This window comes from Leptodactylus fuscus, chromosome 1 (genome assembly GCF_031893055.1).
Source record: "Leptodactylus fuscus isolate aLepFus1 chromosome 1, aLepFus1.hap2, whole genome shotgun sequence".
Lineage (NCBI taxonomy): Eukaryota > Metazoa > Chordata > Amphibia > Anura > Leptodactylidae > Leptodactylus > Leptodactylus fuscus.
The window spans coordinates 226,742,600-226,755,471 of NC_134265.1; the positions used below are offsets into that span (position 1 = coordinate 226,742,600).

Below are 12,872 nucleotides of genomic sequence, written 5' to 3' on the forward strand. Positions count from 1 at the left end.
TCGCAGTTTTCCCCACAGTGCTTTTTGGCTGTGACGTGCTATGTGGGACCTTAGCCTTAATCTGAAAATAAATGAGGCCTTCAGTGCACCCAGGTCACTTAAAAGTTGTATTTCTCAGAAGCAACTTGGACCCCCCCCCCAAAAAAAAAATGTTCAGAGTGTCACCTACAGTAGCATATAAGGGTTTTTGATGATATTTTGTGGAGGTAGACTCCTTTTAAAATGGTAGAGACAGTATTAATACTAATTAGAAGAGTACTAAGACTTGGGTTAGCAGATTTAACAGATTTCACTCAGGGTTTGCTCAGCAACCCACTAGAAATAGCCAATCCGTTTTTATCAATGCATTATCCACATCATCCACAACATGCAATGATACTCTGGCTGTCGAAAAAACAAATCTGATTATGAGTAACTCTAGGTTCACACCTGTGTTCTGGTTTCTGTTCGGGGGGACCCACTTTCCCCAATAGCTATCATGGTGGTCTGAAGCACCGGCCATATCCAGCTGGCCACAGGCCCCATACCCATGTGGGAGCGGTCTCGCCCGATGGTTACGCCACTGGTTGGCATAACCATCGCATTGCCTAGCATCGCTACTCATTGTTACCTTGTGTGCTTTTGAAGATTTATAGCAGTACTTTTGGTAACTTTACATTGTTATTGAGAAATCATTGTATATGTATTTTATTTTTCAGGCCTTGGGCTGCTTATTATACAAGCTTTGCTTTTTCACCCTTCCTTTTGGAGAAAGTCAAGTTGCTATCTGTGATGGGAGTTTCACAATACCAGACAATTCTCGATATGACCACAAGTTGCATTGTTTAATCAGTAAGTGCCTGTTATTGATCTAGTACAGTCTTTCTCAAAGTGGGCGATAACGCCCCCTTGTGGGCGCTGGAGGCCTATAGGGGGGCAGTGAAGGGCACAGAGAAGATTGGGGGGCGTTGAAGCAGTTTAGGGGGGGCGATGGCTAATTTAAAGGGGTGGTATCACAAGGATCCTATCTATACTGCTTGTTAATGTGGATTTAAGACTTTTCCTAAATACACTGCTTCAGCAAAACTGCTTTGTTTGTCCACTATCTTACTTTATTCACTTCATTATGGACACTAGCACCTGGCCCCCTGCTCATTGCTGAGGAAGCCACATGACGTAGCTCCCTGCTGTGTGGGGGGAGAGACGGGGGGGGCTGAGTGTACGGAGCCAGCCTGTGTCTGCACCACACATACACATCACATACACATCACCTAGCTCCCTGCTGTGAGATAGAGGGGGGGGGTGGAATAAGTGCTGCTTTCTTATATAAAGCAGTCTAAATCCTACTGGGCTAAAGGACCTGGTCTCTCTGTTCACTAGGATAAAGCTTTATTATATAGAGCAGGCTGCTAGTGGGCAGAGGAGCCAGGTCCTTTAGGAAACTACGTACAAGGTAAATCCAAGTCTACAGGACCTTTTGATGACATCACAGGCCCTTCAGTCATCCTATAGGATCACGCTATGTGGTGGGTGGAGCTACACGCTAATTTTGGAGCGGGGCTAATTGACGCGAGCAAACAGGAAGAAAAGATTTTTAGGCAGCTTAGAAGGCAGATCAAGCTTCATGAGGCTGCCCCTTTAAAATTGTTTTTTTGCTTTTAACACAAACTTTACCGCTCCTTTACGCTTAACGCGCGTTTCCTCGTGTAACGCCATCTAGGGGACTAGACAGTAACTATTTCCTGTCCAAAAGTTATCAAACTGTACCATAGATGGCGGTAAGCTCCAATGCGAAGCGAGAAGTTTCTAGTCCATTCTCGAAAGTACTAGGCCCGCCCGCTGCCTCATATAAAAGCGCATGCGCCATCATGTCACAGCCAGTCATGTCATTCGACGATATTACGAAAACAAGTGAATTTAGCGACTAGGTAAAGTGCTGTACGTGTGGTGGTGAATACTGTGAGTGGCGTCATTAGCAAGTTTTTAATACTCGATTCTTTACATTACCCTCATCAGAAAGTCTTATTTTCACATGACACACATAATTTAATTATTAACATAATGACTGCGATTGTGATTCTTAAGATGTAGTAAAGTAAAAAAATTTGGGGGGGCGCTAGAAAATAATTAATTCTCGAAGTGGGCGGTAGACAAAATAAGTTTGAGAACCTCTGATCTAGTAGAATATGTAGTGTATTGAAAATTCTTGCCCTTGTTAAGGCAGTTTCACACACACACTGTAGTTTTTTTTGCAATTTACGCTTCCATTTCTTATTAACCAGAGTCAAACATGCATGTCTTAGTGTGGCCTTGCTCGCATGTCTTGGTTTTATATTAGAGTTTTTGAGCCAAATCCAAGAGCAGAAAAAAAATGTAGGGCAGATGTGTGAATAGTGGGTCCAGAACAAAGAATAAGCACAATCTTTTCCATACTTTCTCTCTCTGAAGGTTTCCCTTCTGATTTTGGTGTAAAAATACTGATGCAAAATGCTGACCAAATTCTGCCTGTGTGACTGCCCCTTCCCTTCCTGAATGGAATACAGAACGCATTAAAAAACACTGAGCAATGAAAGCACATGAACCCCATAGATTATAATTGGGTCCGTGTGTTTTCCGCACGGTGTCCACATGTCATGCGGAGAGAAAAGTACTTCAAGAACTACTTTCCTCTCTGCATTATTTGTGCGAACACCACATGTAAAACACACGGACTCCGTTATAATCTATGGGGTCCATGTGCTTTCATTGCTCACTGCTTTTTAATGCGTTCAGTATGCTGCTCGGGATTCCCAAGCGGACTCCCTGAACGGTACACTGAACACGGAAGTGCTAATTTAATGCATTTCAATAATGGTGTACAATTCACAGCAAACACTTTTATGTCTACATGTAGCCTTATACTTTTATCTTTTGTATATACATGTGGCGTTGGTTATAAAATATTTTTAAATCTGGCTAAGATCTATCAGATAGATACTGAAATGGGTGAACCTGAACCCTATTGACGTATGACTGATATTTTGAGCATGAAAATAGTCTCTTTGTGGGATGTATTTCTGCTGGGACCAGTTATCTACAGAGGAACATGGCAATAAGTGTTCTTTTCCTCTGCATCACCAGTATAGGGCAATTAAGCATCACACACTGGTTATTAAAAGGCCTAGACTTGCCTGGTTTGGTATAATTGTTGTTGGGATCGATTCTGCTGCCTGAGCAATGTTCCCTCCATGAGGAAAACATAAGCATTCTGTACAGCCGCAGAACCTGTTGTGCGAGACATTCCACTGGTTAGTCCCATTCATCTGAGGCGAGCGAAAGGATGATGGAAAATACAGAGGAATTTGAGGTGGAAGTCTGCCTCAATTCCTCTTCATTCTTCCATGTCAACAGGCTCTAATAGTTCCCCCACAAGTAATAGGTCCTGCCACATTGGTTAATAGTCCTCCCCCTTCCTGACTTATTGTATTGTTTATGTTGGGGGGGCATTATAACCTATGTGATAAATAATGTTACTACCTGTGGGGGCACACTATTATTGTAATAGTACCGCATAGCGCCCAGCCCCCATAAGTAATGTTATACACTGGGTGAGGGGGGCCCTATCACAAGTAATAATTCTGTCACACAAGGACACCACCACAGTTAATAGCCCACACATAAGTAAAGTTATTACCTGTGGGTGGAGAGGTATTATTATTATAGTGCCCAACGCAGGAAACCAATCCAACCTGCCCCCGCCCCATACTGCTCAGTCTGTTGAATAGTATAATTAGATTGTACTTGCAGAGCAGTTACCTGGTGGGCAGGAGCTGACACTTGAAGGCCGTGGCTTGGTGCTCAATGTCTGCACCTGACCTACTGCTGACGCTATCCGCTCAGAGACTGAGGAGACATGATGAGGTCCAGGATGCTGTCAGCTGCTCTTCCTTACATCTAATGGACAGAGGTCCAGGATGTAAAACATAGTGTGATTGTTTAGTGAACCTCTAAAGTTGTCACAGCAGTGATGTTTCAGACATAACCAGATTTTGAGACTTTTTTTGTACAGCATCGCATAGTTTTCATTTGTTTTGGTGTTCTTGCTATAATCTGTACTATCTGCACAGCCATGACGCACTTGCTTATACTACACAGATTGTGACAGTCCATTACTTTGTTTATGGCTAGTTACCTGTGCTGTAATCTTGCATTTGTCTTGCAGGGTACATGCTCGAGCCTGACCAGGAACGAAGACCTGACATCTACCAAGTTTCCCATTTTGCCTTCAAATTAGCCAAAAAAGAATGTCCTGTACCCAATGTATATGTGAGTTTGTTTCATTGTTAAAATTTACATACGTTGTCAAACGTGCAGTTCTCTTATTTTGGTAGCGGTTTACATTTATCTTGTACAGTGAAATTTTCTGAATATTTTTTTTTAAGACCAGCTTAATTTTTATTTTTTTTTTTGATTAGAAGGAATTTAACAATGAAGACCTGGCGAGGAAGCATTTACAGTCATAGTGCAGGAAGCCAATAATCATATACCGCCATGCTTTTCACTGTATAATAGAGAAACTGAATTAAAGGAAAAAAGAAAATGATTGAAAAAAAACAAAAAAAACAAAATGAGTACGAAGGATCCCAGCCTATAATTAGCCAGTTGTAAGCACAGCACCAAGAGACTTCCCCTCCCTCGATATGATTGTAGTTAGTATTTGTGCCCTCTCGGCGTTGCTTAGGATAGAAGTTATCTATATTGATCCAATGCAATGCCAATTTAGATTTCATCAATTCTAACCATAATGAACTTTTAATTTTAAAACCACAGTTAGGCCAGGGCCCCACGTGGCTTAAACATCGCAGCACACTGTGACTTCCAAAACTGTCTCTGTTTTGGAAATTGCAGCATGTCAATTATACCTTTGCAAATGCTGGCAGTTTTCCTATAGGTATAATGGAAGCAGAAAATCCACAGAGGAAACCTCTGCAGACTTGGGGTGCGTTCACACGATGTAACGTGGAGCGCAATCTGGCATGTATACACATGCCGGCAGATGACGCGCTCAAAATGCTCCCATTCATTTCAATGGGAGTTAGGATCGTATACACTGCATTATTTTGCGGCCACAAAATCACGGGCGCAAAATAACGCGGCGTATACGTTCCTAACTCCCATTGAAATGAATGGGAGCATTTTGAGCGCGTCATGTGCCGGCACGTGTATATGTGCCAGATTGCGCTCCACGTTACATCGTGTGAACCCACCCTTAGCCTTAAAACACAATAAATGTACTGAACGCATTTTTTAAAATTATTTTACAGAATTCTACAATCCCGCAAGTTCTTCCAGAACCCCTGACTGCAAGTGAGGCTGCCTCTAAAAAGACTCAGATAAAAACTAGGTGAGCTTTTTCTTTTATCTTTGTTAAAATGAAAACAATATTAAGCTTTACACTTGTTTAAGGGACATACCACCCAAAACTAAAGTTTCTCACGTGCTGTAGTATGGTATAATACCATTATATGGTGTCAGTCTCCTGCCTTTTTTCTTGCTTTCCCTATCTCTGTATAACACACTGAGGGCTGAGGCATAGTAACAGTGTGAATTGGGCTTTGGTGGTACACTTTACCATTGAGTCTACAAAGATACTCATGTTTTACATATTTGTGGCTGTTTACGTGAAAAGGGCCCAGATCGTTGATACTAATTATAGAGAAAATAGTCCAAAACATATTTGGGTAAAAAAATCACAATTTTGTTTTATGCAAAAATTTTATTTAAATATATGTCAATTGTGCTTTCAATAAAAAATTTTTTGCTGTTTCGGACAATGTTACACCATAACCGTTACAATGATACCAAGAACTCCATATCGACAGTGTGGGCCCTTTTCACATAAACAGCCACATTTATGCACACAGCAACATAGAAGACTGAAGGCAGGAAAAGACCGCCTGGTCCATCTAGCCTGCCATCTATTTAAATTATTATTAAATTATTATTTAAAATTTTACCAGAGCACCTGTTCGCACAGGGTCTTAAGCTCCATTCACTTGAATGGGAACCACTATTGGTAGTCAAGTGCTTCTTAGCCCTCTGGTCAAAATTTGGGTGCTAAACACACTGAGAGCCCCATTGATCAGCAATTTACCCCTTATCCTTTGGATAGAGAGTAACGTGTTCTATCTGAAATACCCCTTTAAACTAAACATGTGGGCCTGGCACTCATATCTGCGGTTTATTTTTTCATGCTCATAGTCCCACAAAAGTCTTGTTTTACTGATATGCAAATTAGTTATCTGGGACACCGAGGACAGGAATTCATTAGGGTAAAGCTCTTTCTACCATACCTCTTTGCTGCCCATATATTCTCCACTCTCCCTTGACTGCCTGTTTCTCATCTAAGGGAGTGTTCACACTTGCGCCCCTGTGCGTCCTGTGTCAGTCCGCTGGGTTTCTGTCCTATTCCCCAGAGAAACTGCATAGGGGACGGCTTCCCAGCGGTCAGTTATAAAACCCATACATCTGAATAGGTTTCAAAAGCAAACCGCCGGTGTCTATATGGAGCCTCTCTGCGGGGAAACCGTTTTTTTGACCGGACACAAAGTCCTGCATGTCCGACTGTGTGTCCATGTAAAATCACAAACTGTTTCCCCTGCGGAGAGGCTCCATACAGACACTGGCGGTTTGCTTTTGAAACCCATTCAAATGAATAGGTTTTAAAACTGACCGCCGAGAAGCCGTCCCCTATGCAGTTTCTCTAGGAAATAGGACAGAAACCTGGCGGACTCACACAGGACGCACAGGGGCGCAAGTGTGAACGCCCCTTTAAAAAAATAAATAAATACAAATAAATGAATAATAATAGTACCTTTAGTAGAGATGAGTGAACAGTGAAATGTTCCATATTTGATTCGATTAGCCCCTCAAAACTCGACTGTTCGAACGAATATCGAACCCCATTATACATACCTCCCAACCGTCCCGATTTCCGCGGGACAGTCACGATTTGGGTGACATGTCCCGCGGTCCCGGTTGGAGGGAGGTATGTCCCGATTTCAACTCAGATCTGCGTCCAGAGGACGCAGATCTGAGTTGAACACATATGCGGCTGAAGCAAGGAGCTGACACAGTTCAGCTCCTCGCTTTGCCGCTGCGTGCCTCTCTCCCTGACACATGCGGCTGAAGCTGCTCGCGTGCTCGCTTCGCCGCTGCGTCTCTCTCTCGCTGACACATGCGGCTGAAGCGAGGAGCTGACTTGTCAGCTCCTCGCTGCCGCCGGCTCCTGGCTTGTAGACGCGATGTACAAGCCAGGAGCCGGCGGCAGCGGCGAAGCGAGGAGCTGACACAGGTAAGCTCCTCGCTTCAGCCGCATGTATCAGCGAGAGAGAGACGCAGCGGCGAAGCGAGCACGCGAGCAGCTTCAGCCGCATGTGTCAGCGAGAGAGGCGGGCAGAGAGCGGCGAGGGAGCGGAGGAGAAGGTAAGTTTAATGTGGAGGTGGAACGTGAATCTGGGGGCAGATGAAGGAGAGGATGGCATGACACTGGAGGCAGAGATGGAGGGGACGGCATGACACTGGGTTTAGAGATGGGGGACATGAATCTGGGGGCAGAGATGTGGGACATGAATCTGGGGGCAGAGATGGAGGGACATGAATCTGGGGGCAGAGATGGAGTGGACATGAATCTGGGGGCAGAGATGTGGGACATGAATCTGGGGGCAGAGATGTGGGGACATGAATCTGGGGGCAGAGATGTGGGGACATGAATCTGGGGGCAGAGATGTGGGGACATGAATCTGGGGGCAGAGATGTGGGGACATGAATCTGGGGGCAGAGATGGAGAGGACGGCATGACACTGGGGGCAGAGATGGAGGGACATGAATCTGGGGGCAGAGATGGAGGGACATGAATCTGAGGGCAGAGATGTGGAACATGAATCTGGGGGCAGAGATGGAAGAGGGACATGAAACGGGGCAGATGAAGGGTGTATATGAAACTGGGGGAGAGATAGAGGGGGGACATATAATTTACGGGTGACTATAGGAGGATTATACTGTGTGCGGGCACATGAAAAATTAACGAGTGGGCGGAGTCAACACAAAATTGGGCGTGGCTAAATTTGCCGCGACGCACATTTTGTCCCTCTTTCGGTTCTTCAAAAGTTGGGAGGTATGCATTATAGTCTATGGGGAAAAAATACTCGTTTAGGGGGAAACCAATATTTGACTCAGGAGGGTCACCAAGTCCACTATGACACCTCAGCAAATGATGACAACACCTCGGGAATGCAACTGGGACAGCAGGGGAAGCATGTCTGGGGGCATCTAACACACCAAAGTCCCTGTATTACGCCACTAATAATGCGGGAGCTGACTTTTCCCCACAGGAAAGCATTGGGCAGCGTTGATTGGCCGAATACCGTACAGTGTACAGCATTCGGCCAATCAACACTGGTTCTGCCGGAGGAGGCGGAGTCTAAGATCGGTCCACAGCAGTCTCCATTGTGGTCTGATCTCAGATATAGCAGAGTTGACAGAGCTATGTACATCTCAGATGTAGCAGCGTTGACCACACAGCACTAGTACATCTCCGGAATAGCAGAGTTGAAAGAGCTCTGTACATCTCAGATGTAGCAGCGTTGACCGCACACTACTGCTACATCTCCGGAATAGCAGAGTTGAAAGAACTCTGTACACCTCCGGAATAGCAGAGTTGACAGAGCTCTGTACACCTCCGGCAATCAACGCTGGCCAATGCTTTCCTATGGGGAAAATTCAGCTCCCGCATAATGCAAGCTGACAGGGATCCCGGCTAGCATATAATGGGCTTCCACAAGATAGAGCCCCAAAGAGCTGTGTGAGTAACATTCCTACCTAAATAAAGGCAATTCCTAGCTAACTCTGACAGTACATCTATCCCTGTCTCACAGTCACATAGTTCACAGTCTCATATGAACCGAATCTGAAATCCACCATTCATATAAAGTGGAGGTCACCTGATTTCGGCAGCCAGTGGCTTTTTCTGATTAATCCTACGTTGTCGTAGTTCCTGTCGCACCTCCCCTGCGCAGTTGGTGTAAAAAAGTGCCAGAGAAGGTGGGAGGGAAATCAAATTTTTAGTGAGTTTGCCTCGTGGTGTTCGACTGAAATCAAACATCTCGAACAGCCTGATATCCAATCGAACATGAACTCTGCAGAACGCCGTTCGCTCATCTCTAACCAATAGTAATATTATTAGTAATAGAGGAGCACCTGTTTACAGATAATTGTATTGGACTAGTAGTAATAGTACCATTAGTGGTACTAATAATAGTAGATTAGCACCTGTCTTATGCTAGGTTCACACTAGTGTTCGAGTTTAGGTTCTCCGAGCTCACTTGGGGACCGAAAAATGCAAACCCTATCCAGTTAAAAATTGTAAACCCATAGAACCCATAGGCTATTCTCTCCGAAATCAGCAGAGAGAAAAGTCCTGCTTGCAGAACTTTTCTCTCTGCATATTTCAAGTGGAAGGAGAGACGGAGTCCCTGAATGCTCATGCAATGCTACAGACACTTGTCTTGGACTACTAGTAGTAGTATTAAAGGTGCTTCCCTTTCTAACACTGTTATATAGCTTGGATGGTATTTAGAACTCATGTAATATATCATTTTAATATATCTATATTTTATATATAACAATTAAAATGTTCTACTAAGTACTATATATCTTACATGACACAAATTCCATTAGATTTATCAAGATGGTGATTCTACATACAACAGATTGATGTAGAAACTGCAACCTCTTCATACATTTCTTCCATTCTGATGTTCTAATACTTACACAGGTTAATAAGTAGAGCATTTTTATAGAGTGGGTTCAATACATAAAAGTCAGCGCTGCTATAGATCTAGATATATGAAGGTAGAATGACAGCACCACCTTGTGGTAGTAAATGAGTATATCGTATAGTTTATTCATAAAAGCCTGATCTACACATACAAAGAAAGTTGCTTCAATCATATTACAAGGATATTTTTTTTGTTCCTCAGCACATATTTGTTCTATTATTTCAGTATTGATTTGATTAATGCCTGTTTCTGAACAAAATGGACCTTTGGAAGTTTAGATTGATATATTCTTAGAAGATTTTAAAAACTATGTTTAGTGTACGCAATTTTTTTTTGTGGCTTACAAAGATAAATGTTGAGGACAAGAATTGTTTAGGTGGATAGACTGAATAGCAGCACTAGGGAGACCTGAAGGACTATGTGTCACCATACAAGGCTCTGTTGGAGTCTATACATACATAGATGTATACAGTGCTTCTATGGGTGTATACCTGTACACATAGACATCAAATGGAATGGGGTTTTTTTTGCCAGATTTGTGCTTAATTCAACACACACAGGTTCAGTATAAAATGAGAGGCATGTGGAGGCACAGTTCAGGCCCATTTTGCAAGATAGCATGGGTCTATATAAAATGTAACTATGACGGAGGTGAACATATGGCTTTTCCGGCGGGAAAGGAAAGATAAATGAAATATTATTTCTCCTGGTCATTTCTTTTTGTTTACATTTCTCAGCATTTTCTATACCAATATTCTGGGAAGAAACAGCATGTTGTCCCAACATTACCCTGTTCACCCCCAACTCAGAGCGCCTTGTTTCCTTATAATGATACCATGACAATCCAATCTAATTCATGGCAGTACTCCAGTATATAGGCTCAAGGGGTTTTTCCAAGATCCTAAACCACTCATTGGTCCACTGATCCCCTTTGGTCTTCCTGTCCCTGGCTTCAGCTCCAGAAACATCATCGCTGTAGCCAGGTAAATAAAGACCCAAGGGAATCAACGGCTCTGGATCGATGGGCAATTTAACAGGTGAGATGAGGTTATATTTTTTTGTTTGTTTGTTTTTGTTTTTTTATTATATACCATTGCCTTCCTCTGGTTATAGTTTATTAAATTTCTTCAACTAGTCAATAATTTTACAGTTCCCTAGATGAAAGCGTGTATTACAATGAAATGTAACAAAGTGTTTCTAATTTCATGTTACAGAATAACCGATTCACTTGGACCCACGGAAACTTCCATTGCTCCAAGACAGAGACCCAAGGCGTTTTCCAGTACAGCCCAGTCAAAGGTGCTCAATATTCAAAATGCTGCAACTCCTGTTAAGATGGCAGTGCAAAGTGCGCCAAGTCAGCAGATTCACAATGGTATGGGGATTTGTTCTTTCTTAAATCTTTATTGAGATCATATCATTATAAAATGGAGAATTCTAAAAGTAAAATGGAAAATTATAATAATGTTGGGTAGAGATGAGCGAACAGTAAAATGTTCGAGGTTCGATATTCGTTTCGAGTAGCCCCTCAATATTCGACTACTCTAATCGAATATTGAACCCTATTATAGTCTATGGGGGGAAAATGTTCGTTTCAGGGGTAGGCAACGTTCAATCAAATTATACATACCAAGTCCACGAGTGAGGGTCGGGCTGGATCCTCCGAGAAGTCTTCTCCGTGCAGCGTCCCCGCGGCATCTTCCGGCTCTTCATTCACTCTGCCAGGCATCGGGCCTGGGCAGAGACGACTGCGCATGCACGTACTAGAAGCGGACATGCACAGTCGGCTCTGCCCAGGCCCGATGCCTGGCAGAGTGAATGAAGAGCCGGAAGACGCCGTGGGGAAGCTGCACGGAGAAGACTTCTAAAGGTAGGAGACGAACCAGCGTTGATTGGCCGACTGTATAACATTCAGCCAATCAATGCTGGTTCTGCATCAAACTTTTACATTCGAATAGCGAGTGGTACTTGATCGAGTACGAGTATTTTGAATACCGTAGTATTCGATCGAATACCTATTCGATCGAGTACTACTTGCTCATCTCTAATGTTGGGGAAAAGCTCATGACATGTACAATAAACAAGTGTCTGTGATGAATGGCATACAGTGTCATTCTGCCATCCACTGGCTTCCTATAGGGTAAAGGTCACATGGCAATGCCAAATCTCCATCCCACTTAAAATGAATGACCTGCAGCATGGCCATGTGACCAATGGACACAATGTCACTTCCTGAAAAGAACAAAGCAGCAATGTTTTCAAAGTACTGCACAACCCCGTTAAATCTTTGTCATATCTCTTTGCAGCAGTTACAGATACAGCAACACCACGACCTGGCAATGGGCCTAGCACACTTTTGGGCCAAGAAAATAGCCAGCAGTCTTCACAGCAGCACAGAGTTTTACAGCAACTTCAGCCAGGAGACTGGAGGTTACAGCAGCTACATCAGTTGCAGCAGCAGCAACTGCTCCAGGATGCCTACATAAAGCAGGTCTGTTTTACTGTTTAGTGTATACATACTCATTCTGACAACAAAATGGTTGTGAATAGAGATGAGCGAACACTATTCGAAACAGCCGTTTCGAATAGCACCTTCCCATAGAAATGAATGGACGTAACCGGCACGTGGGGGGCTAAGTGGCAAAGTTTGCGTGCCGGCCGCTTCTATTCACTTCTATGGGAGCGTGCTATTCGAAACGGCTGTTTAGAATAGTGTTCGCTCATCTCTAGTTGTGAAGGTGGAACTTCAAGAACTTTAACCCTTTCTGCCAGAAGACTTTGGACATTTTGCACCTCTGGTAGTTAAGACAATTTTCGCACTTTTAATGTACAAATAAAACTAAATTACAACATTAAAAAAAATTGATATTAACCCAACAAAGTCATATATTTAAAGGGATTCAATCAGTAAAACTGAATTTTTTTCTCCATAACATGTAGGAATAGCCTTAAGAAAGGCTATTCTTCTCCTACCTTTAGAAGTCTTCTCCGCACCGCCATTCCATAGATATCCCGGTTTTCAACAGTATGCAAATTAGTTTTCTTGCAGCACTGGGGGCGGTCCCCAGCGCTCAA

At 43.3% G+C, this 12,872-nt stretch overlaps 1 protein-coding gene across 1 annotated transcript in view; it reads left to right on the forward strand.

Moving 5' to 3' along the window:
• The window catches only part of BMP2K (BMP2 inducible kinase), a 153,580-nt gene that overhangs the window by 108,161 nt on the left and 32,547 nt on the right, over positions 1-12,872 (forward strand). Inside the window, exons 7-11 of the mRNA XM_075284144.1 lie at positions 699-831; positions 4,181-4,284; positions 5,283-5,362; positions 11,012-11,172; positions 12,104-12,288. Coding sequence (XP_075140245.1) covers positions 699-831; positions 4,181-4,284; positions 5,283-5,362; positions 11,012-11,172; positions 12,104-12,288 — 663 coding nt within the window. The remainder of the gene's footprint in view (positions 1-698; positions 832-4,180; positions 4,285-5,282; positions 5,363-11,011; positions 11,173-12,103; positions 12,289-12,872) is intronic.